A 27,489-nucleotide genomic window follows, 5' to 3' on the forward strand; every position below is an offset into this window, starting at 1 on the left:
ATTGCATTTCTTGTTATGGCAATACAGGATAAGAATATCTAAATGTCAGATAATTAACTGTTGGTGAGGGTGTGGAAATTGGAACCTTTATACATTTTATACATTGTTGGTGGGAATGTCAAATGGTGTAGCCACTTGAGAAAACAGTCTAGTAGTTCCTTAAAGTGTTGAAAATAGCTACCATACGATCCAGGAGATCTATTCATAGTGTATACTCAAGAGAATGTAAAATATGTTACAGCTCTTACACAAATATTCACTCTTCATATCCCAAATTGGAAATAACCCAAATGTCCATCAACTGACAAATGGATAAATAACATGTGGTATATCCAGACCACAGAATATTACTAGCAATAAAAATGAATGAAGTGCTGACACATGCTACAACTTGGATAAACCTTGAAAATGTGCTGAACCAAAAACATCAATCCCAAAGGACGATACATTATGACTCTATTGATATGAAATGCCCATAACAGGCACATTTATAAAGACAGAAAGTAGATTAGTGGTTGCCTAGGGTTAGATGGAGACAAGGGGAAATTAGACGGTGTGTGCTAAAGGTGATGGGACTTCTTTTGGGGGGATAACAAAATGTTCTAAAATTGATTGAGGTGATACATACACAACTCTGTGAATATACTAAAAGCCACTAAATTACATTCTTTAAATGAGTAAACTATATGATATGAATTAGATTTCAGAAAGCTGTTTTTAAAAATCCAATCTCAATAAAAATTCAAGTATATTCAAATACTTGAAATTTCAGGAAAACTGTCCTAAAATATAGAGGAAAACATTAAAATCATTTTTAAAAGTCTATTCTGGTATATTAACTTGAACTGCAAAGTATCTCCCAACACTGACAAATGCAATTCTCTATACCCAGTCAACTAAATTATCCTTTGCAACACATTATGGCAAAGTATTCACCAGAAATAAACACTAAAGGTCTATATTCTATGGGAGTTTGTCATTCACACATGGATCCACAGGGCCTATTCTGAAATGGCCAGTTTTTCTACATTCTTCAGGAATGTGACTCCCAATATTAATAAAATACAACCATATTCAAACAGAACTTCCTAATACTAAGAAAGTTTTCTTATCATCCTGCACTTCAGCAGACAGATATAAACCTTGGTACACTTATAATGTAAGTGAAAGATATCTCTTGCCTCTCTATCACTAAAACAGGCAGCCATAGGTAACAAAGTGGGTAAAACTTAGACTGTAGAAGCATTAAGGGGATGAGAACATAGGTTGTCCTCAGACAGTTAGTATCAAGAAAATTTGACCCAGGGAGTCAAGAATTGAAAGCTGGTCAGTCTACACATGAAGACCATGTGAACCACTTAAAGCTAGGGTTTTACTGGTTTCTATACCCGTCACTGGAACTCTCCCAACTGGCATCAACCAACCATCCCAAGCCTATCTCCAGTTCTGCAGCTTCATCTTGTCATGACCATAGCAAAAGAGGTCTAGTTTACCAATTCATATATAAACAAAGAGCTGTTTATCCTTCAAGTAAGAACAGAGAAAAACTTTTCTTTCCCCCATGGGAGGTGGAAAGATGATCATGGTGTACATTACTTGTGTACAAGGCCCATTCTCAAAATTTTAGAAAGGTTGAGCTGGTTTACAGCATGTTGGTTGTTTGAAATTGCTATGGTAGAGAAATCAGCAAATGCTACGAATTGTTAGACATTTCCCAGCACACCACAGGCTGACAGTGGATGGCCTCTGAAACTTTTCTAGCAAGCTTGACATTTTATTAAATATAAATATGGCAAATGTCCACCTCCTGTGCCTACTCACCAATGTCATTTTCAGAGATAATGTAGTTGAAGGGATAATACTTAGATTAATATTTTTCCTTTAGTCAAATGTTCAAGTATACTTCAAAAACTATGTAATATTTTATATAAAAATGATGTCGTTACATGTATTCTGCTACTCAAATTATTTGCTCAGTACTGGGACATCCATGTTGATAAATGCAGCTTTAGATAATTTTCATTTCGTACCCTAAACAATTAACTTTTTTTATTGTAGGTAGTTAGGTAGGTTTTTTCTTTTCTATTATAAAGGTTACTGCAAAACTCATGTCCCCTTGGGTAGCAAATTTTAAACTTCGCATTCCCAAATTTTGGGACATTAGGCATCTTTTCCCTACATTTTATTGGACTTTTCTATTGTGTGAATTGCCTGTCTATATTCTTTTCATTAATATTTTGTTTATGCTAATAGTTATCCCATTTTCCCCCCTTCATTCTCTTCCACCCAGCCTGCCCCTCCCCTTCCATAGTCAATCTCTATACCGTTGTCCTTGTTAATGAGTTTTATGTTCTTTGACTAATACTCACCTCCTTTCAATCACTCCCTACCTCTCCCTCCCCTCTTACAGCTGTCAGTCTATTCCATGACTTCATGCCTCTGGTTCTATTTTGCTAATTAGTTTACTTTGTTCATTACATTCTTCTTATAAGTGAAATCATATGATATTTGTCATTCACCAACTGACTTACTTCACTTTGCATAATTGTTTCCAGTTCCATCCATGCTGTTGCAAAAGGCGGGAATTCCTTTTTCTCCTGCTGTGTAGTACGTATTCCATTGTGTAAATGTACCACAACTTTTATCCGCTCATCTACTGATGGATACTTAGGTTGTTTCCAAATCTTGGCTATTGTGAATAATGCTGTTGTGAACATAGAGGTGCATACATTCTTTTTGGTTGGTGTTTCAGGATTCTTAAGGTGTATTCCTAGCGGTGGAATCGCTGGGTCAAAAGGCAGTTCCATTTTTAATTTTTTTTTAGGAAATTCCATACTATTTTCCATAGTGGCTGTACCAGTCTGCATTCCCACCAACGTTGCACTAGGGTTCCCTTTTCTCCACATCCTTGCCAGCATTTGTTTGTTGATTTATTAATGATAGTCATTTTGGCAGGTGTGATGTGGTATCTCATTGTGGTTTTAATTTGCATCTCTCTGATGGCTAGTGATGTTGATCATCTTCCCATGTCTGTGGGCTATCGTATGTCCTCCTTGGAAAAGTGTCTATCTAGGTCCTTTGCCCATTTTTCAATTGGATTGTCTTTCTGGTGTTTAGTCATATGAGTTCTTTATATATTTTGGAGATTAACCCTTTGTCTGATGTATTATTAGCAAATATGTTCTCCATACATTCAGTTCCCTTTCCATTTTGCTGGTGTTTTCTTTAGCAGTACAGCTTTTTAATTGATGTAGTCCCATTTGTTTGTTTATTTATTTATTTTGCCTTAGGAGATAGATCAGCAAAAATATTGCTATGTGAGGTAATCTGAAATTTTACTGCCTATGTTTTCCACAAGAATTTTTATAGTATTATGACAGATTTAGGTCTTATTCATTTTGAGTTTATTCTGGTGTAAGCTGGTAGTCTTATTTCTATTGGATCTCCTAATAATTTAAAGGAGTATATCTTACAGATATTGCACGTTTGGTTCCAGACCACCACATAAAGTGAGTTGTAATCTCTTTGCTGGTGGAGGGTCTTGCCTCCAATTTGTAAAAAAACACATACCTTCTGTCCAGTGCAATAAAAAAAGGCACAATAAAATCATGTACCTTGTATTTTATATTTTGGATATTGATCCTTTGTCTATGCTATGCAATTATCTTTTCCAAATCAGTAGACTGCCAAAAAAAAATTTTTTTTTAACAATGGCATTATGGTGTTCTCAGTGGCTAGCAAAATAAGGTCTGTGGGCCAAATCTAGCTTTCTGTCTATTTTTGTAGTTTTGTTTGAAACACAGCCATGCCCATTGGTTTTCTTTACAGCTGATTTAAGAGCTGAATAATAGAGACACCATATGGCCTACAACAGTGATTTTCAACCTTTTTCACCTCATTGCACACATGAACTAATTACAGAAATTCAGTGGCACACTAAAAATATGTAGTTTGCCAATATGACAAAAAAATGGGTTTATTTTTTATTCATTTACACAGGATGACTATTGTGTTGGCTGTTGTCATTTTTTAATTTGACAATGTAAGGGAAATAAGGTCAGTGCCTGACTAGTCAGATACGGCATGTTTTAAAAATTCTTGGGGCACAGTGGTTGGAAATCACTGGCCTACATCTAAAATACTATCTGGCTTTTTAGAGTGAGCTTGGTGTCTTCGAGATTACTCCATAAGTAATTTACTTAACCATTCCCCACATAGGTTTGTTTTACTTTTAATTAAGAAATGTTCATACGATTCCACTTTAGTGAAATTGTATGGTATTTGTCTTTCTCAGACTGGCTTAGTTCACTTAGCATAATGTTCTCCAGGTCCATCCATGCGGCCAAGTAGTATTCCATTGTATAAGTGACTCACAGTTCTTTCAGCTACTCATATACTGAGAGACACTTGGGCTACTTCCATATCGTGGTGATTATAAATAATGCTGTAATGAATATAGGGGTGCTTATGTTTTTTTCAAATTAGTGTTTTGGGATAGCAAAGAGAGGGTTAGGGACTGGAGGGATTGAGCAAAAAGGAAAAAAAGGATTCTTGGACATGGACAACAGTGTGGTGATTGCTGGGGAAAGAGAGTATAAGGGGATTAAATAGTAATGGAAAACATACAATAAAAATGTTTAAAAATAGAACTTTCAGTCAAGATAAAGTAGTAGGTAGACATGCTTTGCCTCTCCACAACAATAAGAAGAAATACAACTATGTCAAAACTAAAAACAACCAGAACTACCAGAAAATTGAACTGCATGAAAGTCCAACAAATAAAGATAGAAAGAAGCAATACTCGTCCAGACAAGTAGGAGGGGTGGAGAGGATGTGTTGTGATGGTGGCAGTGGTGGCGGCAGTAGCAAGGCAGTGGCTGTGGCTGGCAGCAGAGCAGCCACATGTAAAAGTCAGGAGGGACACCTGGGGAGCAACCCCAGCCTCAGACCAGACTGCGCAGCTCATAGCTCCAGCACCATGGAAAATAAAGCCTCATTGCTTCTGACTGTGAAAACCAGTGGGTGTTAGGGTGACAGACAAGACTGCCAGTCTCTCAGCAGAGTCCATTTGTTTAGAGGGCCCCCACAGTCCTAGAATGTCTGCAAACCCACTCACTCTGAGAACTACAACCAGAGCAACAGCTAGAAGGGCGCCAGTCCCATACAGAAGTGGGAGAAGTGCCTGGAAAGGGGGTGAGTGCTGAGTGAGAGGCATTGTTCCCTCTGACCCCTCCCCCAAATACAGTGCCACAATGTGAACAGGTTGCTCCACAGTGAATAGCTAAAGCTCCACCTATTACAATGTAACAGGTGCAAAAGCTCTACCTAAGACACACAAGCAACCACAAGAGACAGTAAAGTTGCAGAGCCAGAATAGTATGGCCCAAAAGAGAGAGCAGATCAAGGTTCCTGTGAGAGAACTAAGTGACAAGGAGACAGCTAACCTAATGGATGCAGACTTCAAAACACTGGTGATAACGATGCTCACAGACTTGACAGACAAGATTAAGTATGATAAATGCATAAGGGAAGAAATGAAAGCTATGCTAAGTAAAACAGAGAAAAATCCACAAGAAACCAATGGTGAAGGGAAGGAAGCCAGGGTTCAAATCAACAATTTGGAACATAAGGAAGAAATATTCAACCAACTAGTACAGAATGAAGAAACAAGAATCGAAAAAACCAAGGAGAGGCTTAGGAACCTCTGGGACTTTAAACATGTCAATATCCAAATCATAGGGGTGCCAGAAGGAGAAGGGGAAGAGCAAGAAATTGAAAACTTCTGTGAAAAAATAATGGAAGAAAACTTGCCTAATTTGGCAAGGGAAATAGATATACAAGACCAGGAAGCACAGTTCCAAACAAGGTAGACCTTAAGAGGACCACACTAAGTCACATAATAATTAAAATACCAAAGGTTGAAGATAAAATCTTAAAAGCAGCAAGAGAAGAGACTTACCTAACAAAGGGGTGCCTATAAGACTATCAGCTGATTTCTCAAAAGAAACTTTGCAGGCAAGAAGGGACTGGCAAGTATTCAAAGAGATGGAAAACAAGGACCTACAACCAAGATTACTCTATCCATCAAAGCTATCATTTAGAATGGAAGAGCAGATAAAGTACTTCTCAGACAAGGTAAAGCTAAATGAGTTCATCATCACCAAGCCCTTATTATATGAAATGTTAAAGGGACTTAAGAAAAAGAAGATCAAAACTATGAATATTAAAATGACAACAAATTCAGAACAGAATCTAAAAAATAAAAACAAAAACAAATTAAGTAAACAACCAGAATAGGAACAGTATCATAGGTATGGGGATCATTTAGAGGCTTATCAGCTGGGAGGGGGAGAAGGTACAGGAATTAAGAAGCATCATTGGTAGGTTCAAAATAGGGGGATATTAGGAATAGTATAGGAAAGGGAGAAGCCGAAGAACTTACATGCACGACCCATGGACATGAACTAATGGGGGGGCATGAGACTGTTGGAGGGAAGGGAGGTACTGGGTGAGGGAAGCAACGGGAAAAAAATTGGGACAACTATGACCACATAATAAAATATACTTAAAAATAAAAAAAATATTTAAAATAAATAAAAAGGAAGAAATATGGACTTCCTTATGACTCAGTTTCTGTTAACATTTTCCCCTGTAGTCTCAGATGAAATCCTGGATCAAAGCAAAGAAAAAAAAAATGTTAAGGCTTTTGAGATACCCTGACAAACTGCTTAATGTTTTTAAATTCATCTTCCCATCAGCCTACTCCTAACAGTTTACCTACATACAAATATGCACTATTTTTTATTAAATTTTTTTATTATGCAGTTAGGTGTCCCATTTTTCCTTTGCCCTCCTCTGCCCAGTACCCCCCCTTCCCTCCCACAATACCCCACCTTAGTTATCGTCCATGGGTCATGAATGTCAATTCTTTGGCTTCACCTTTTCCTATACTATTCTTAACATTCCCTTTTGTTCCTAACAGTTATATATGCTACTTGTTTCCTACATCTTTCTCCCTTTCTGCCCCTTCCCCCTCCCAGCTGAACCCTTCAAACAATCCCCATTTCTGTTGTTCTGTTTATGTCTCGTTATTTGCTTAGTTTTCTTTTTTAAACAAATTTTTTAGATTCAGTTGTTGACAGTTGAAATTTGTTGCCTTGGTGATTATAAACTCCTTTTCCTTGTCTTAGAAGCACTTTACCTGCCTTTCTATTCTAAATGATAGCTTTGCTGGATAGAGTAATCTTGGTTCTAGGTCCTTCACTTTCATCACTTGGACTACTTCTTGCCAGCCCCTCCTTGCCTGCAGTTTTTTTTTGAGAAATCTGCTGTTGGGTCATGTAGAAACTTCTGTAGGTAACTCTCCTCTTTTAAGATTCTCTAACTAACCTTTGCCATTTTAATTGTGATCTGTCTTGGTGGGGTCCTCTTTGGGTCCAACTTGTTTGGAACTCTCTGTGCTTCCTGGACTTGTATGTCTATTTCCTTCACCACATCAGGGAAGCTTTCTTTCATTATTTTTTCAAATAAGTTTTCAATTTCTTACTCTTCTCCTTTTGGCATCCCTGATTCAGATGTTGGTATGTTTGGAGATGTCCCAGAGGCACTTTATACTACCCTCGGTTTTTTGAAATATTTTTCTTGGTGTTCTGGTTAAATGTTTATTCCTTCATGTTCCAAATTGTTGACTGAATCCCGGCTTCATGTCCCCCACTGCTGGTTTTCTGTATATTTTTATCTCACTTTGCATAGCCTTCACTTCTTCCTTTTTGTGTGGCCATAATCATTTTTCTGAGCATCCTGATCACCAGTGTTTTGCTGAGATGGCTGCTACTTGTGCTGGGCTTGGAGACTGTCAGGTGAAGCCAACCTATAAATCTAAGCTGGCTGTTGATACTGCCAGGCCTTGAACTCACTGAGGCCAGCTGTTGCTTGTTAGGATTTAGGAAGTTGTGAAGCATGAACCAAGACCAACCATTCATATGGAGTGGGCCCATAAATTGGGTTGGGGAGAGTCTCTGGGAATATCCATGGTGGGTTAGCCAGGTTGATGGAGTCTCAGATACAGCATCAGCTTGCTGGCTCTGTGGGGGAAGGGTTCAGAAAAGACAATGGCCTCTACTTGCCTTGATGGCAGACACTTCAGTTTCTCCCTATTTATCACTGGTGCCTTTCAAGCTGCTACCACGGTGCTGGAGCTCAGAGGGAGGGAGTCTGAGTAGGAACTGCTTGGGGCTCCAGCAGTTTTTTCCACTGACTCATTCCCCACTGTTTTTTGCAGCCAATTGTGGGGAATTATCTTCCTGGCACTGGAACCCTGGTGTGGGGCTGGGACTTCTTGCTCCCAAGACATCCCTCCAGAATTTTTAATCCACATGTGGGGAAGAGACCAGCTCTCTTTCATTCTGTTAGTTGCCAGACTTCCATTCAACTAGATTTCTGATGGTCCTAGATTTTAGTTGTAATTTTGATGTGGTTGTGTGAAGAGGCGAGCCATGTCTATCTATGCCACTATCTTGTACAATAAGCACTACTTAAAAATTACTTTATCATAAATGAAATGTCTCAAAACTGCAGTTTAATTTCCTCTGCTTTTAATATCTTACATTTGGTATAAGGTAAGTTATCCCACTTTTCTATTTTCTAAAATGATGATGAATCTCCTCCTAGTCTCATTGTTCTTCAGAATTTACTTCAAAGCCAATTTACCAGTTTAAGAACACAGGGTTTTTGGATAGACTTGCCTCTAAATTTCAGTTCTGCCAATTAAAAACTGGGACTTTGGCAGTTACCTAACCTCCCTGGGCATGTTTTTTTTCTGAAAACAGAAAATACCATCTGTTACATAGAATTGCTGTGAGGGTTAAAATAACATGTAAAGGGTTTAGCACAGAACCTGGCACAGAGTAAAATAAACACTCCATCCAACAACTGACAACAGTACTTAATATTAACTTAAGAAAAATCTTTTTGGCAACTGCATCTATAATCAGAAAAACCTGGCACAGAATAAGCATTGAATTCAAGAAATTACGGAAAAATTCATCAGGATAATAGCGTTAAACCTATGAATTGGGAGAATTCACTTATCTACCAATTTCCAACCTTTTTCATCTCATGGCACATATAAACTACTTACTAAAATTCTTCAGCACACCAAAAAATACATTACTTTTTGCCAATGTGACAAAAACAAAAATAGGTATAATTTTGGTTCACTCATACTGGATGGCTATTGTGCTGTCAATTTTTGACGATCTAAGGGAAAAGAGGTCAGTGCCCCTCTGACTAGTTAGATATCGCATTTTAACCCTTTGAGTGCCAACGTTGCTCCCAGTGACTTTTTTTGATGGCAATAAACATAACAATGCAATAATTCATATTTTGTTTTGTTCTTGTTAGACATTGATATAACTTTTTCTCATGTTATCCCAAATTTCAAATTTTTATGCTTGTTCAAATACTGACATATTTTTGCTTTATTTTAAATGGTCCTTTTAATTTCATTTATATTTGCAATAATCATTGAAACTGTGCAATGTGCATGATAAAGAAGCTTTTGCTAATGGACATTTTCATTGCTTCACAGTACAGCATCAGCATTTTGTTTATAAACTTTTTCGCTGTTGGTATCTATTGATATATCTCTAGTGTGAATGCTGTTTGTGGTTTTTTTTTGTACTTTTTTTCAAAAACTTATGTAATAGTTGGCATACTTCTTGTTATCCATGTTGCTATGTGTTTTTTCAAATTATAATCATAGGTTTTATATTATGCCATATTATACTTCAAAAGCCATATTGAAGTAAAGAATTTCTAAAATAGTTATAAAATTTTAATGAAATAATTTTGCTAAATTGCATCAAAGAACACTGCTTACAAAAGTGTATTTACTATATATTGTGAAATTTTCAGCAATTACGAATAATAATGTTTTTAGATATTTTTCATAAACTCTGCGTTTCTCAGCAAAATAGCCTGGCATTTCCCATACAAATTTTAGCAAGTACGCATGGCACTCAAAGGTCTTGAGGCATACTGTTGAAAATTGGTGATCTACATACACACTGTTCAGTCTTCTCGCCCTGGAATATTGTAAACAGACTTTGACTCAGGACTATTTTTTTTTAAGCTAGAACTAATTTTGCTATGGTTCTGTAAGTGCTGAAGGAGAAAGATTACAAAGATCTAGAAAACATGAAAAATCTTTACTCTTCTTGTAGATTCACAATGCACGTTATCTTTTCTAATCCTCACCCAAGGATGTTTTTTACTTGATGTTAAGAGAGGAAGGAACATTGGTTGCCTCTTGCATGCACCCTGCCTGGAGATCGAACTTGCAACCTAGGTGTGCCCTGACCTGGAATCAAACCTTCTGGTGTAGGGATGATGCTCCAACTAATTGTAGTTACTCTTGTGGCTCTACTTAACAGCCAATCACCGTATAATATTGGCAGTTCATTAAGTCTAAGACATCAATTTATAGATGCACTTATTTTATGTACCAACAAAGAAAAAAAGCTTGATTTGATATCCAATCTAAATTGACACCCTTTATGATGCATCTTAAGATATTAAAACAGATTTAAGAAATCCATCTTAGTAACCTTTCACTATAGCTAAGAAAATATATAAAATACTTTAGTATAGTCTTATCAAAATGTTATGTATGGTCTATCCTCAATTTGCGGAGCCTGTATTTAGAAAGTCACCTACTTGCTAAAATTTGTAACTCCAAAACCAATACTCATGGTGCCTTCATGGTCCTGCATGGACCTGCACACACAGAACAGCAAGTCTGTCACCTGACATGCATATTCCCAGCTGAGACTAAAGAAAGAAATTTTGCTATACTTCAGCTCTCATACTGTAAACAAATGTCCTTTTCATGGTCTACTTAGTGCCACAATTTTAATAATTTTGAGGGGTATTTTTCATTTGCTTAAACATGCACAAGGTTGTCATGCACCTTTTGAAGAAAATACATGTGTTAGAAAGTTTCATTCAGACATGACTTATGCTGTTGGTTGTGAATTCAATGTAAATGAAACAACATGTATTAAGCAGGATGTCTTTAAACAGAAACACACATAAAACAAAGCTATGTACTGAGCAGTTGATGAAAATGTGACCAGAGCCTCATAGGAATCTAACCCTGTACTTTCACTAGAACACTGGGTCAGTATTTACTAACTCTGGGTTTGCAACAACTTTACAGAACACAACTACCGTGAATAACAAAAATCTACTGCATTTGACATCTAGAACCTTTGCTATTATTCTTTTGTAAATTCAATCTCATACATATGTTGTTAACCTTACTCCAAAAATAAAATACACGCTTCAATACTTTACTGAGAGGAAAAGCTGGTTCAGATAAATGTAACTACCATCTTCCTACACGGTAGTAGTAAATATTGCAAATTTCCCTTCCTTTTCGAAAGTATGCCCCTTAATTTTTTGGATCCATAAGAATTTTCACATTAAATAATAAAGACCAACATCAGACATACTTTTTGTTGTTGTTTTAATTGTATGTCTCTAGAAAATGCCTGCTATTGGTTTAAGATGGATTTTCTTCATCATGTTGAAGAATATCTTCCAGTTTAGGTTTTTAGAAATAAGTGATGTATCTTATTACATGTCATCCCAACAGTATAATCAGGTCCATTCTGTTTACTATATTAATATATTTCAAAAAACTAAGCCGTCCTTGTATAATGAACATAATTGTAATAGAAATTTGATTTCCTATTATTTCACTTATGATTTTCTACCCAAATGAGTAATAAATTTCTTTAGAAAAAGTGAATTTCACAAAATCTTAAGCTTTAAAAGATATCAGATGTGTACAAAATGCAGGACAAAGATCCTTATATACTTTTTGTGGGGAAATGAGGCAAGGGGAGCATATTAAAGCCTGGTATGTTATCTACTCATTCTGCAATGCTTTCTTTATCGCCAATAACAGCAATCAGTTCAAACAAATTTTTCTTCATATAGTTTCTTTTCACATAAAAATGAAATAATAACCTCTAATGGAATAATGTCAATCTAGTAAGCACTGTGGTTTAGCCTTACACTTGAACTGTTACTAGTTTTATGGTGCAAACATTCAGACATTAAAACTCACAAAATAAACCAGTTAAATACCTTCAATATTACATTGGCATATGACTTAAAATCAAAATGAGAAGCCAGTACACACTGCTTTTAAAACAGACAACACGAAGTACTTTTTACCAGAGTTGCCACAATTTGCAGTTATGCACCACTGTTTTATTTAATTTTGCTTCCCTCTTATTAGTCTATAAGGTCCATAAGCGCAGGAGTCAACTTATGTTTGTTCACCTATGCTAGGTCTCTTCCGTTTGTTTCTTTTAAATTTCCTCTCAACCTTGCTGCTTCATTGGGCTTCCCTGACTTCTGCTTAAATTCAAATAAAAGGAATACCAACAGATCAGTGGGTAGAAAGGACTGAAACACACATACATACCACATAAAAATGCTCTTGCTATCTCTTAATTTACAGGGCCTAAAACCTTTCTAGATAGTCTCCGCAGAAAATTTCATTTAAAAAACAACTCCACGAGCATCATTAAGTGAATACAGACTTAATTCCTCCCAATCCTCAAAGTTACATTTTTTTCCTTAGCATATAAACAAATGGTAGTAAGCTTTACAAAAAACTATAAAGTGGTATTTTTCTCTAAGCTTAATTTTAAAAAAATCCTTATTAACTACTAGAAAGAAACCAGTTTTACCATCCCATAAAATAGGTCTTTTTCCTTTTGTTCTCAAAAGACTTCTTGTAAAAGTGTTCAATAATGGAACCATTGACAGGTACATTCGACATTAACACTATTCAACCTAGTGAACAATATCTGAAGTTTCAACTCGGGAGAATGTAAAACTATATTCTACTGAGAAACTATTAAAAAAAAAACCCCAAATTTATCACAACAAAACCAGGGACTTCTGAATTAGAAGATGACGATCACCTTTTACTTAGTACCCAAGTCTCCATGGAGTAAGACTCAGAAAAGGTCAATTTTAAACCCTGTTCCATAGGACTTGAGTTTCTGAAACAACAAACAAAACCCATTTCTCCTGTAAGTATGTTTTATAGAGCAAAGTCAAAATATTATAAAACAATAATTATTCTAGGACTGCCATGTAATAATGCTCAGCTCTTCCTATGTTAATGTCATGAGTATTAATGAATTATTAAAACTAAACTTGATATAGTCAATAGACAGCTGGCCTACATTTATGTTTATTAAAAACTGACATAAACAAATAAAACCTTTACAAATAATAGCCCAATGCACACATCACTTTGAAACAGTAATCTTGAGAGACATTATCGCCTAGGGCCCCCTCTTCCTCTGCCCCGGCCACGTCCTCTTCCTCTTCCTCGGCCTCGGCCTCTTCCTGCAACTGCAGAAAAATAAGGCAAGGTAAATTCTCTTCAGTGCGATGTTACCTGGCCATCTCAACCAGAATCTATAGTTAAGAAAACTAACTTGGTTTCTGTCAAACATAACCTCCAAGTCACCCTTTCCAACACATTACATGCAGAACCAAGAACTGCTGGCCTACACTTTATTTTATTTGTTTGTCTGAATATATTTACTAAAAAATTCATCAAGTTTCAAAATATTTTTCTTCGTATTGTTTCAAATTCATGACAAAATGAAATGCAAATTACCAAAACCTCATAGATAGAAGAGATATATCAGTGGAACAGAACATGAACACCACATGCCAGATGTATTGTTACTGATTAGAATCCAAGCAAGTTAGTTCAAAGCTAAGAAAGTTAAAAAACGTATTTTATAAAGTAACAACCTCATGACTTCAGAATCTGAAATCATTTGATCCAAGCATAACCTAGTACTTTAATCCATACAGCAGTATCCCTGTAACTTGGTCATCCTAATTCTACTTGAATATCAGTGACAGAAAACTCCTATCCAAATGAACTTAATTTTATCTTGGACAGCTATAAATGTTTGAAAATCCTGACATTCTAAATTTCTACCTATTATTTTCAGTTTTACTATTCAAAGAAATATATAAGTCTAGGGCTTCTGTTATAACAAAGCAGATTAACCACACATCTTTATTTTCTTCTGAAACACTAATCATGATAGAAAAGGAATAAAAATGGTAGATGCCTATAAAGAAAAACAAAAAGACAATAAAAAATATAGAGAAAATATAGTGGTTGAAAGATTTCACCAAATTTTTAAGTTAGAAAGTAGTCTAAGAACAGTAAATGTTCAGTAAAGGAAGAATGACTTCCAAGAGAGCTAGGACGTTGGGAACTAAGGGTAAGATGAGGATACTGGGCTGAAAAGAGAACAAAATGGTTGATAATTCTTATGTGGAACAGTAGACTGCCCAGTCCTCTTCCCCACCTTGCATAGCTAATGATGATCTCACTAACAGGCAGGGAAGGAAAGAAAAAGTAAAATGAACCTAAAGACACTGAAACAAAAAGACTTCATATTTGAAAACACTTGCAAGGTGAATAGCAGCAAGAGGCACACAGAGCTGATGGGAAGCGGTATTAAGTCAGTGTTTTTTAAGCTTTAGTTGTAACCTGAAATTCTTAACTCAAAGAGAACAGGTTAGAAAACTTAAGGGCATTTGCATGGATTAAGGTTAATCAATGGTCCTGAAACTTTTGTTTTAGTAATCTGTTTAAGTGAGTTATGATGCAAAGTATATTTTTTTAGTGTGAGTGGAAACAAAAAGTCTCAAAATCATCACATTAAGTGACTGTCTACAATAAACACGCAGTCCCTTTCTCCTTCCTGCTCTTATAATGCTGGCTGTCAGGCACTTGTCTCCAATAGGAGGTGACTAGAATCTTTTTGTGAGAAAACCAGCTCAAGAAAATACTTCCATATATTGAAATTTGAGTGTTTTCAGTGAAAGGGCAACTCACTTCTGAATCTCCCTACTCTGATACCCACCAGCTGAGGAGTGCAGCCTCCCTTCCCAAAACTTCTCTTTATGGGTCCTTGTCAAATAACAGATGGCTGAAGAGCAAGATACTTAAGTAAAGCCTTTAATGTGAAGTACAAAACAAAGAGACCAAATAAAAAGTGAAAATAATGCCAAATACACAATAAAACTTAAAAATATATTCTTAAAACAAAAGAATTCTATGAAAAGTAATCAGAGAACAAGGAGGCTTAAAAATTAAGTATATGCTAGATTGGAAAATAAGGTCAAGGATATTTCTCACGAAACGTAACAGAGAGAAAGAAGAAAAATATCCATACTGAAATGACCCACCAAGTACCCAGAACAACAAAATGAAGGGAAAAAAGGGAGGACTAGCCAAGATCCTATGCTGAGTCATTAAGAAATTTCAGAATACCAGAAATAAAGAGCCAATCTCCAAATCTTCCAAAGTGTGTATAAGGTGGGAGACAAGGCCACGCACAAATGTACAAGAACGGAATCAGTGTTTTTAATAACAACACCAGTAACAATAATAAATACTATACGCATTCATGGCAAGTACAATTAAAAAAACAAAAACAACAAAAAACCCACCAAAAAACCCTGCGATGTTTGCAAATATTTATATTTTGAATAATGGGTTAGAGTATAAATACATTCACAAAAACATTTATAATCCTTCTAACTTACCAGCTTCCCTTTTCTTAGATTTCACTTTTGGTTCAACATCCACAAGTAGTGTATCCAAAGGTAAGCTGTCTGGCAGAATAAAATAGCGAATGTTGTTTCCTCGAATACTCAGTGTTTCCAGCTGTACAGGTTCTCGGTTCTTCAGGGTCATTTTCACAGCTTTAAGATGAGTATTCATGCTGACATCTACACCTAAAGGGAAAAAAGAAGGTAATTATTAGCACCATAAGGAAGGCAACCAATTAATACATATCAAGTCACAGTGTATACCGTATTTAAAAAAAGTACTTTTCTGTTAAAGTGCAAGTGTCTACAACATAATTATGTAAACTGGCAAATGGAGGGATACTGTTAGTACAAATCAGAAATCTTTCCTTTACAGAGATGTTCCCTACCATGTCAGAATTCCTTACAGAAGTGAATGCAGTAAGCAAAGGAAAAACCCTAAATGGTACCATTTATTCCCATTGTCCCCATGTGTCCTCATACCCTCAGGCAATGCTTATTGCAGGGTCCTCCCATTGTCTCCATAACTTCCTTACACCCTGCTCCACCAAGCTATCTTCATTTTTGTTTTAAGAATAAAGACCTAGATGCACAGTACTATTTTTTCTTATTGCAAGAAATTTAACGTCTTTTTCAGTTTTTAAAAAATGAGTGTTACTGTTTTTCATTAATACTTTGATTACCAAAGTTGCACAAGTTTTGAGTGGTGTGCCTCAAACCATTTTTACCATTAGTCATTTTTAGTATGAGATTTTGCAAAATAAAAAGCAAGGTTTTCTATAACAACTATACAGCAGGACAGAAAAATACTCAATTCTTGGGGTCCTTACCAATATAACCAAACAAGGATAACTAAAGAGCTAGTTAATTTCTGTCCCTAAAAAGTTAAGGCCAAAAAACATAAATTCTCTCAACTTCCCCAATATCCATCTTGAATTTACTAATCTTATTACTAATACTTTCCTCCCTCATTCCAGTCGTAGAGGTGGTCCACTCCTTTCCCCAAAATTACATACTTTTGATACATTCCATCTCCTTGGGGACCTTGATCCATCAACAGAAAAGGGGGTAAAAAAAGATCTATAAGTTCTTTCTGTGTTCCAAGAACTCCATGATAGACATTGAATTTAATTCTTAAAACCCCTATGGGTAGACAGTATGATTATCTCTACTATGCAGACTAAAATATGTATTCGTAAAGGATACAAGAAATTTGTAGTGGTGGTTGTCAACGGAAGAGGAAATTAGATCTTTTACTAGATTTTGCTCCCACAACTCCCCACTCCCAGTATCATCTATTAAGTGCCTACCATATGTAAGACAAACCTTGCATTACATTTCTGTGAATGTGGACCTAGATTTTGAGTTCCTAAAAATAACAGACCTTAGGAGAAAGCAGGCAAAACCTTACACTGCACTGATTTCCTTTCACAGCAATCGGCATTGCAAAGTTCTAGTATGCTCACCAATAATATCTGTTTAATCCTATAGGTTTTCTTGGTTCACTCAGATGCTTTTACAGTTTCTTACTGCCCTCTCCTCCATCTCCCAACATATATTCTTACCCAAGATAATCAGACATAGATGTCCACCCTCTATCTTCAAAGTCTTTGTGATTTAACAGGGGACACAAAATTATAATCAAAGTAATAAAATGTATTTTGGGAGTTGCAATATTCCAGGCAAAAGGACACACACAAAAGCACAAAAAGCATGAAAGCAGGAAAACAAGTCACAGATAGGGCAATCTGGGGAACCCAGTTTGGTCTTAGCACAAGTATTTAAATTGAGGCTGAAATAAGAAAGTCAATGAAATAATCTAGACAAAAAGAATAAGATCCCTACTACAAGAATGTTCATTAAGCAACCAAAAAAGAATTTTGGCCAGTAGGTAGAAGAGACAGGGAGAAAAGAAGTGTTAAAAAGTAGCCTAACCTCCATACCTGTGATTGTTCCATGGACTTGTGTTCCATTCTTCAATTCAATGGTTACAGTTTCGTGACTCAATTTCATCAAAAACCTATAAAAATAGCAGGAATAAAAATACATTTTTACCTTTAAAACTTTAAAATCATGTTTATTATGTCAAAGGGATAAAATTTCTAATTGTTAAAGGTCTTCTTAGATATCTGCATCAATTCCTGTTAATAATCTGAACAAGAGTTTCAGATTTCCTTGAATTAAAACCTTAACATTTGAGAAACAAGATGGCAGAAGAGTAAGTGGAAGCTACACTAACCTCCTCCCAGAACTAGCCTGGATTTACAACTTAATTTTGGAGAAATCATCTGGAATAACCAACCAAAACACTAGCTGGAGAGAAGTCTTATAACCACGGAGAGACAGAAAAGGCCGCTACATCACAACGTGACTGGTAGGGAGCGCGGAGATGCAGAAGGGCTGGCTGGGCTCACATGGGTGGCAGCTGAAGGGACTGAGAAACAGCTCAGCAGCCGGGGGTTCCCCCTGAGAAGGGCAGGGTCTAACCCCCAGCTGAGCTTCCCAGCCTACAGCAACAGAGTGGAAAGTAAAATAGTATCCAGCTGTGAAAAGTGAAAAGGCACAGGGTTTCTTGATAACCGGAGAGAAACAGCTGGAGAAAAAGAGCTCTTAAGCGGATCACATACGAAAATATTTTGGCCCCCACTTACGCTGGGCTTGAGCGGAGGGAAGGCAGAGAGGACTGGAGACACTTGGGGAGAGTTTGGTGTGGTGGCTTTGAGGGGAGAACTGGGGAGGCAGCCAGCTGGGTCCCAGTGCTGACTCATCCCCACACTGCAGGCAGACCATTCCCTCCCCTCCAAGTAGCGTCAGCCTGAGGGGAAGCAAAAGCCCTGCCTACAGGAATTAAGCTGCCACACCCACAGTCCTTAAGCCTGACAGCTAATCACAGATTGAATAGATTAACAATTAAAGAAGTCAGACAAAGGCAGTAGATCCCTGGAAGTCTTCAACAGACTGCCTAGGCCCAGACTGGTACAGGATCTGATGCCACCAGGGGCAGATCCAGGAAGTGCAGATCATTCTAAGAAGCACCAACAAACAATAGGAGTCACAAAAATGGGGAGACAGAGAAACAACCCCCCATCAAAAGGAAAGGTAGAATCCACAGAAAGAGTGCTAAATGAAATAGAGGAGAGCAAACTTATCAGATATGGAATTCAAAACATGGATTATGGAGAAGCTCAATGAGCTCAGCAGAAACTACGAAGAACTCCAGGGAAACTACAAGGAACTCCAGAAAAACTACAAGGAACTTACTGAGAATTACACCAGCATGAAAAAGGACATAGAAACTATCAATAAGAGGCAGGAGGAAATGAAAAATACGATCTCTGAATTGAAAAACACAATAGAAGGAATTAAAAGCAGGCTAGAGGAAGCAGAAGATCAGATCAGCGAGCTGGAAGACAATGTAGACAAAAACTCCCAGACAGTGCAACAAAATGAAAAAAGACTGAACAAGACTGAAGAGGCTCTAAGACAGCTGTAGGACAACATGAAACGTAATAATATCCGTATCATAGGAATTCCAGAAGGAGAAGAAGAAGAGCAAGGGATAGAAAACCTCTTTGAAAAACTAATGACAGAAAACTTCCCTAACATGAGAGAAAGAGTCACACAAGTCCAGGAAGAACAAAGGGTCCCAATGAAGATGAACCCCAATAGGCCCACTTCAAGACACATAATTAAAATGGCAACATTCAAAGACAAAGAAAGAATCCTAAAAGCAGCAAGAGAGAAACAACTAATAACATACAAGGGCGCTCCAATAAGGCTATCATCAGATTTATCAGCAGAAACACTACAAGCCAGAAGGGAATGGCAAAAAATATTCCAAGCAATACTCTACCCAGCAAAACTCTCATTCAAAATGGAAGGTGAAATAAGGAGTTTCCAAGACAAAAGGAGGCTAAAAGAATACATCTCCACCAAACCAGCATTGCAAGAGATGCTAAAGGGTCTGCTTTAAGAAGATGAAGAAACAGAGAGAGACAGAGAGGAACACGAGTACAAAGTGGGAAAATGACAATGAATAAGTACTGAAAGAAAGAAGGAACTTCTACCATTTGCAACAACATGGATGGAACTAGAGAGAATTATGCTTAGCGAAATAAGCCAGGCAAAGAAAGAAAAATACCATATGATATCACCTAATACAGGAAATAAAAGAACAACACAAACAAAAGAACTAAATAGAACAAAGAGCAGAATAGCAGTCAATAGGGGGGAGGGGGAAGGGTTTAGTCAAAGAACATATATAAATGACTCATGGACATTGACAACGGGGAGGGATACGATTGCAGAAGAGGGGGTGGGTTGGGTGGGGGAGAGAAACTGGGAGAAAAGGGGACAACTGTAATTGAAAAACCAACCCCCCCCCCAAAAAGGACTTAATGCAGTCCCTTTAATGACAAGGAGGGTAATCTTGGGGAGAAAAATTGTGATTCAAGGAAAATCACAATGCTCAGTGGTAGACTATAAAGTAGTGCAGCTAACCGTCTTTAAAGTTTCTTTTCATTTAAAATTTGTTTTCATTTGGAAGTTAAACTATGTCTGTGGTATTATCAAAGATGTTTAATTTACAGGCAAGAAGAATGTCAAATGCCGTGCAACTGGATGCCTTTCCGATAAGACAGTCCTACAGATTTAGAGACTTGTATGTGGGTTATGTTACATAAATTAACATGTGTTTTATGTTTTCAAAGGGCATAAGCCTATGACCTCATTACCTGAGTGATTGTGTGTATGTATAGGCCTCACTTAATCCTGTCTGCATTGCTGCCTCCTGAGACTCAATGGTTTGGCTGAACTAAGTGGCTGGGTTGGTGAAGTATGGGGTGGTCTGTAGGCTTCACTTTAAAACTGGTTTCTCTTTTTTGTCCTAATGGCTTGGACAGAAAGAGCCCAGAGGTCAGAGAGGGGGGAAACCTAAAACATTTCCCTCAACCCAAACTAAATATAATGGGCAAAAGGGTTTTGGACAGGTGAGATGTACCTGGCACAACTTCCTCCAAAGAAGCCCTTCTTTTCCCTAATGTGGGACATTGAAAAATTAATGCCTGTCATTTGTCATCTAGTGGTTATGGATTGAATGATGTCTTTTAACCCTTTTGCCAAATCTGTTGCCTCCAGAATACAACAAGGATGCCAGCCTGGTAAATAAAGTATGCCGTTGTCCGGGGACAGCCAACTGACCTGGAGTCTGCACGATTCTTCCCCATGTGGGAAGGCCACCCTCCCTTCCACACCCCCAATCTTATTAGGGATTTCTGGACCCAAGGGTTGGTAGGACAACGACCATGTCCAGCTTGAAGCAGCTAGAAGAGCTTGAGACCTTCGCTCATTGTCCTTTATAAGATTATAAAGTGTCTTAAGTCTGAGAGGGAGGGATTATTCTTTTTTATTGTTAAATTAATTATTAAAATAAAGAAGAGAATATATGAAAGGGTGAGGCAGTGTATGTACAACCCATGGGCATGGACTTGTGGTGGTGCTGGGCGGAGGGGTGCAAAGGGGAAAAAATTGGAACTATTGTTAACAATATAATCAATAAAATATACTTAAAAAAAAAAACACCTTAACATTTATGAAGGAGCATAATAACAACAGACACAGTCATTTAGACATTTCTGATTCTCAAAGCCACTGTACAGAATCCATGCATACAAATTCTAAAGTCATAAGCCACATGATTGAAATCAAGAAATTATATGAAGGTCGTCAAAAGGTACAAACTCCCAGTTACATGTTGACACTGCTGTGTGGTATATTTGAAAGTTGCTAAGAGAGTAGATCTTAAAAGAAAGAAACCTTTATTTTTGGTATCTATAAAGATGATGGATATTAACTTACTGTGGCAATCATTTTGAAATATATGTAAGTCAAGTCACTATGCTGTACACCTTAAACTTAAAGAGTGCTGTATGTCAACTAATTTAAACAATAAATGAAAAATAATAAATTTTAACTGGTAGTAAGAGATTTCAATTATATATACATAACAAGTAATAAAGTCTCCCATTCTAACGCCCTCCATGTTTGTGAGGCTATTCTTCCAGACCATTTTATATGCATTCATAAGCATAAACATAAAATTTTTTACATAATTGGGCCATACTTTAATGACTTCTCTAACTTGTAGTTCTCGTTTAGCATTTTATATTAGAGACATTTCCATGTCCATTATGTACTCCTATCACAAATCCATTTATGCAAATCCTTACCAACACTGTTACAAATCTTCTAAAAATTTTTTGGTCAGTTTGATAGGAAAAGACAATCTGTCTTTTTCTATTCATTGTGAGATTGAATGCCTTTTAAGAAATGAGAAATTTGTATTTCTTCTGTGAATTGCCTATTCACATTATTCACACATTTTCAATTTGGTTAAATTTTTATTTTATTTTCTACCAGTTTGCCACAGCCATTCAAGTTTATTTGTGATTTTCTTTAGTCATACAACTTTTTTTTCCATTTTATAATGTTAAATTTGCGAACTTCTTAGGTATGTAATTTATTTAGGAAGATATCTCCCATCTCAAAATGATCTCTTTTCATCTAGTTTTGCATTTAGTATACTTCACCTAGTCTTTTGTTTGCCCCCAACTTTTATTACAAAATATTGCAGAGGAAGAAAAGTTGAAGGGTTGACAAATTACTGAAATGTTGCCGTGTGTGTCCCTCTTACACACAAAATTTACACTTTCACCATATCATCTAAAAATATATTGCAGACTCTTCAGCATGCATTTTCTAATGAGGGCATTCTCCCACATAACCATATCACATCTTTAAAAAATGGACAATAATCTCACAATGTGATCTAATATGCAGTTCACATTCACATTTTCTTATACATGCAGGATTAGCTATTTCTCTCCTCTGTTAGACTGCTGCTGAGGGTAAGGTTTATGATCTTTAATCTAATTCTGGATTGTAAAAGGCACTGAATAACAGTTGGTCAAGTTTTTCAATAACAGGGAAGGCAGCCTTAAAATACCCTTTTTAGTGGTATAGGCAGCCATCTAAAAAGGGGAAATAATTGGTCTAGGATATATCAATTCCTAAAACTTTTTTTCCTTTAAATTGATTTTGAAGAGAAAGGAAGGGAGAGAGAGAAAAAAACATCAACTTGTTGTTCCACTTATTTATGCATTCATTGGTTGATTCTTGTAGATGCCCTGATGGGGGATCGAACCCACAACCTTGGCATATTGGGGCAATGCTCTAAGAAAATGATCTAACCCAGCCGGGGCCCAAACTTTAAAACAGTTCATCTGTCCTCATATGAAGATTGATATGCTGAATCCCCACCCTTTTTTGTTTGCTGTCAAGAAAAGTCTCTTAATGAATTGATAATACTTTATTTAACCAGACAAGAATTCTTCAACTGAGCTCTAAATTTACAATCACTTATAACTCTATTAGCCTAGAATTTTCACCTACTAGCTTACTTCCATTATCAAGTTTTGGGGTTTAAAAAGGAACTTTTATTTTAACTGACCCACTCAATAATTTTTACTTTCAAAAAAGTTCTTTCAAATCATTTTTGGAAGTTAGACTAGGCCCCCAACGAGCTCAAATTCCGGTAGGAAGGACACAAAAGATTTTTAAAAATTAACTAAATTAGAAAATCAATAGGGATATGCAGATTTTAACCAGGCAAGTAATATAGCACGGATAGGAGGGAATCAAATCTTAGTGGACATGTAGTAAGGTGTCTGAAAAGTTAAAAATACGCAGCAAATAAGAGCAAAGATATGGTAATAAGAAATACCACGTTGATAAATGATAGGTACTATTGATGGAAGTTAAGTCCAAGAAAATGAATAAGGAAGTTAGGCAGGTTCCTTTCAAGGTGAGCCCGAGCTCCATCAAAGAATTCCCCTAGGAGAGCTACTGAAGGGTTTTCATCAATTAAGTGGAATGCCTTGGTTATATTCACAATGGGAGACAAATTAGGTGGCTAGAGCAGTATACAAGTCAAAGTTACAGTAATCAAGACATGGGCACAACAAATTGATCAATGAAACAGAATAAAGCCCAGAAACAGACCCACATTTACATAGTCTACTTTCTACAAAAGTGCATATGGGATTGCTAAAGCAGTCTCATGGGCAAAGAAAAGCCTTTTCAACAAATGATGAGATCGATCATAAGGATTTATATTCAATAGTATGGAGTAACTGGAAATCCATATAGAAAAAAAAGAGAGAGAACCTGAACCCCTAACTTACACAACTTACCAAAACTAATTGGAAGGTAAATCACAAACCTAAACCAAAAAGTTAAAATTAAAAAGCTTTTAGAGAAAAACAGAATAACTTCATGGTTTGAGGGTAGACAAGATTCTTGGACAGCGTAGAGAAAACAATAACCATAAAAGAAAAAGCTGGTAAGTTAAGATTCCCTCAAAATAAACTTCTGGACATTAAGGAAATGAACAAGCAAGTCGTAAACTGAGAAATTATATCTGACAAAAGACTAGTATGCATAATATATAAAGAATTCCTATAATTCAATAATTAAAAGAACACAAGACACATTAAGCTCTTCACAAATATATGTGAATGGCCAATAAACAGATGAAAAAGGGCTCAACATCACTAGTCATTAGGAGAATGAAAACTGAAGCCATAAGGGGACACTACTACACAATCACTAAAATGGCTAAAATTAAACTGACAGCAAATAATGTTGGGAGTTTATGGAGCAACTGGAATTCCAATCTACTGTTGGTGGGATTGTAAAGTGGTACAACCTCTATGGAAAATGGTATGGCAGTTTCTTATAAAACTAAGTGTATATCAATGTCATGATCCAGCAACTACACTCCTAAGTAATTACCCAAAAGGAAAAAAATAACTTGCACAATAAAGTTCAAATAAGTTTTAAATATATAACGTTTAAACACACAATGGACTATTAATCACTAATAAGAAGAAACAAACTACTGATACAAGCCACAATGTAAACAATTTTAAAAATACGCCAAGTAAACAAATTTTACACAAAAAGAAGGCACTCAGTGATTCCAAATATAGGAAATTTTAGTACAAGTAGAACCAAGCTATGGTGGAGGAAATTGGTTGCCTCTGGGGGTATAGGATCAGAGATTGACAGAGAAGGGCTTGAAGAAACTAAGGCTTTGATAACAAGGGTTTAAGTTACACAGACATATACAGTTTTGAAGATCAGGAAATACACACTAAATTTCATCGTATGAAATATTTACCTCAAGAGATTATTATGTCTTGAAAAAAAACCAGGGGTGAAAAATGGAGCCTGAACAGTTCAATGGTAGCAATTGGAATGGGTAGGGGGCAGGAGAAAAGAGACATAAGAGTCCGAGCCTGGAAACCAAATAGATAGGAATTATTTTCTGATGAATCTTTTACTATCAGAATTTCCTACCTACTGAAAATTAGATATTCAAATATTCAGATAACATGGTATCTATCCTTCAGTATATCAATCCACACTCTTTAAATTAAAAAATCAAAGAGAATTCAATAATTAGAGATACTTCTATATGGTGGACAAAAATGCCAAATTTTTCAGACATCAGGATTATCGAGAGAAAGAAGTCAAGACTCTCAGGTTGTTTAGAGTGACAGTAAGATAAAGACAGTGCCACCAACTAAGGTACAAATAAGTCAAGTGAAATGCAAAGCAGTTAGACAAACACCCCTTCTCTTGGTGCAAAATACATTCTCCCATAAGAAGAAATTTTGTCTCTATATTCTAAGACAGAATAGGATTCAAGAGTCATTAAAACTTACAGGAAAATTGTCACAACACTGAAACCTTTAAATGAGACAAACTGATTTCAAAGAGTATTACATAAAATTTAACTAGATTCAGACAGATAGGTATTGAGAAAATGCAATATACTTTAAATTCTGAGACGGTTTTATCCATAGTTCAAATAAAAATGGACTAAAAGTTAAGCTTAAATGCCTTCTCCAACCAGAAGTGGTTTATATTATTGCAAACACACTACAAATTGTCTACGTGTCTGTCTTCCCCACAAAACAGAAACCTCCAACAAGGCAGGGACGCTACTTTAAATAAAAAGGTCCATTATCAGTGCACAGTTTAACAGGTGCCCAATAACTGTTTGGTCGACATTTGCAATCCTTGACTCAAAAGGCAATAAACTACCGAAATATTTATAACTGCTGGCTTACTTATCAGAAACCTTTAGGCTCTCTGCCTCAATTTAAAAAAAAACACCAAAACCAAAGCTATTGGCAGATAGTGTAAAAAAAGTTACTCAAACAACTCTTCAGTAGGTTTAACCAACCAAGTTTAAGAACTAAAACGGAAAATTATCCGTGTGGTCAGTCACAAATACAGAAAGTGATTCTGTCTCAAGTTGGGCGATATTTCCTAAATGAAAGGCCTACTTTAAAGGGGAATGTAGGTTAAATAATCTTAAGTCTAGAGAATATCAAAAATGAACTAAAATAGAAAAAAACTTTTAAGAAGTCATAAGTCCATCCCTTTTTTTAAAACATTTCGGAAATTGGCTTCATTTTCAGATAAACACCTGCAGCTTGTAAGTATTCTTTTTAAAGCGCATTAATTCAAACTACTTACTCAGGGCATGCAATTTTTATGTCTCCCACGTTCTGAGGGCTGAGATGAGCCCGAGAAATAACCTCAACTAAAAATCGGTAAGGAACCGAAAGCAAGACCTTGTAAACATGAAGCTGTACCTTTAAGGTCTAAGATAACGGATGGAAAGAAAGGGCTCGGCCTTTACATTCACCTCTTCGAAGACAGGAGTTTATCCCCTCTCGCGACCCAGTCTGAACGCCAGGCCCAAGAGAGCCCGCGAGCGCGCAGTCCTGACGGGGCGTGAGCGGCGGACGCCGGAGGCAGTTAGCAGGCCGAGCACGCGGCTTTCGCGCCTCCTGCAAGTTGGCTAGCCTACCCTCCCGCTACCGGCCCAAACCGTCCCTTCACGGCCCCCATCCCATTTGATCACCTCCTCACCTCACGAGCTTCATCCTAACGGAGCAGTCACGTTTTCAGTGCGAGAGTGCACACACACACACACAAAATCAACCGAGGGCCCACAAACTGGAGTATGAATGGCCGGAAACGCCTACTCCCAGACCTCGGATGTAAAGAGCGCGCGGAGCGCAGCAGCCGCACAGCGGAAACGCCGAGACCGCGCTGCGTAGCACTCCCTTCCGGTCCGGAGGAGTGCCACTGCCGGCCCCTGGCGGCTGGAGGTATGCCTTGCGACTTCTGAGATCGTTTAGAGGTGATCTAGGAGGAAATGGCCTCTTCGAGGGAGATTTGAGGAGATTCCATTCAATTAACAGGCACTTTGGCAAGGCAGTTCACCTCGAATTATGCAGCTCCAAATATACCCAAGAGTGAAAGGAAGTTCTGAGAGAAGGAAGCCCAAAGGATTACAGAAATTCTGCTACAAAGTCAGGAACTTAAGCACTACTTAATGTACTTAAAGAAAATCCCACAATTCAGCTAATTATTTTTTACTTTAAATTCTGGTCATAAACTTCTTAAGGGTACCCTACACTGCCCAGAGAGCATGTTATACTTTTTTAAAGAGCTCAAAAACGATTACATACCTTCTTTCTTCTGTCCCTCTCCAACCTTTTACAGTCTTCAAGTCCTTTTCCAAATCACGCTCTGCTAATGTTTCCCAAGTTTTGGATAAAACAGAAGCCATCCTCCTTTCTTTTCTGTTACAAAGGTGAAAGTATTATTGCTCCTTTCAGAGGCAAACTCCCCTTTGTTGTATTATGGATCCCATCTCCCATTTTCTCAAAAATT

At 36.9% G+C, this 27,489-nt stretch overlaps 1 protein-coding gene across 1 annotated transcript; it reads right to left on the reverse strand.

Annotated features, from left to right (window-relative positions):
* Positions 1-13,260: 13,260 nt before the first annotated feature.
* On the reverse strand, positions 13,261-26,852 carry SNRPD1 (small nuclear ribonucleoprotein D1 polypeptide). The gene is made up of 4 exons (XM_090285745.1): positions 26,680-26,852; positions 17,619-17,695; positions 15,670-15,861; positions 13,261-13,440 (listed from the first exon to the last, which is right to left on the reverse strand). The coding sequence occupies exons 1-4, from the start codon at positions 26,691-26,693 to the stop codon at positions 13,364-13,366; spliced, it is 360 nt and encodes a 119-aa protein (XP_090141871.1). The 5' UTR covers positions 26,694-26,852; the 3' UTR covers positions 13,261-13,363.
* Between the last annotated feature and the right edge of the window lie 637 nt (positions 26,853-27,489).

Source organism: Furipterus horrens, unplaced genomic scaffold, assembly GCF_987537825.1.
Source record: "Furipterus horrens unplaced genomic scaffold, mFurHor1.1.pri manual_scaffold_8, whole genome shotgun sequence".
Lineage (NCBI taxonomy): Eukaryota > Metazoa > Chordata > Mammalia > Chiroptera > Furipteridae > Furipterus > Furipterus horrens.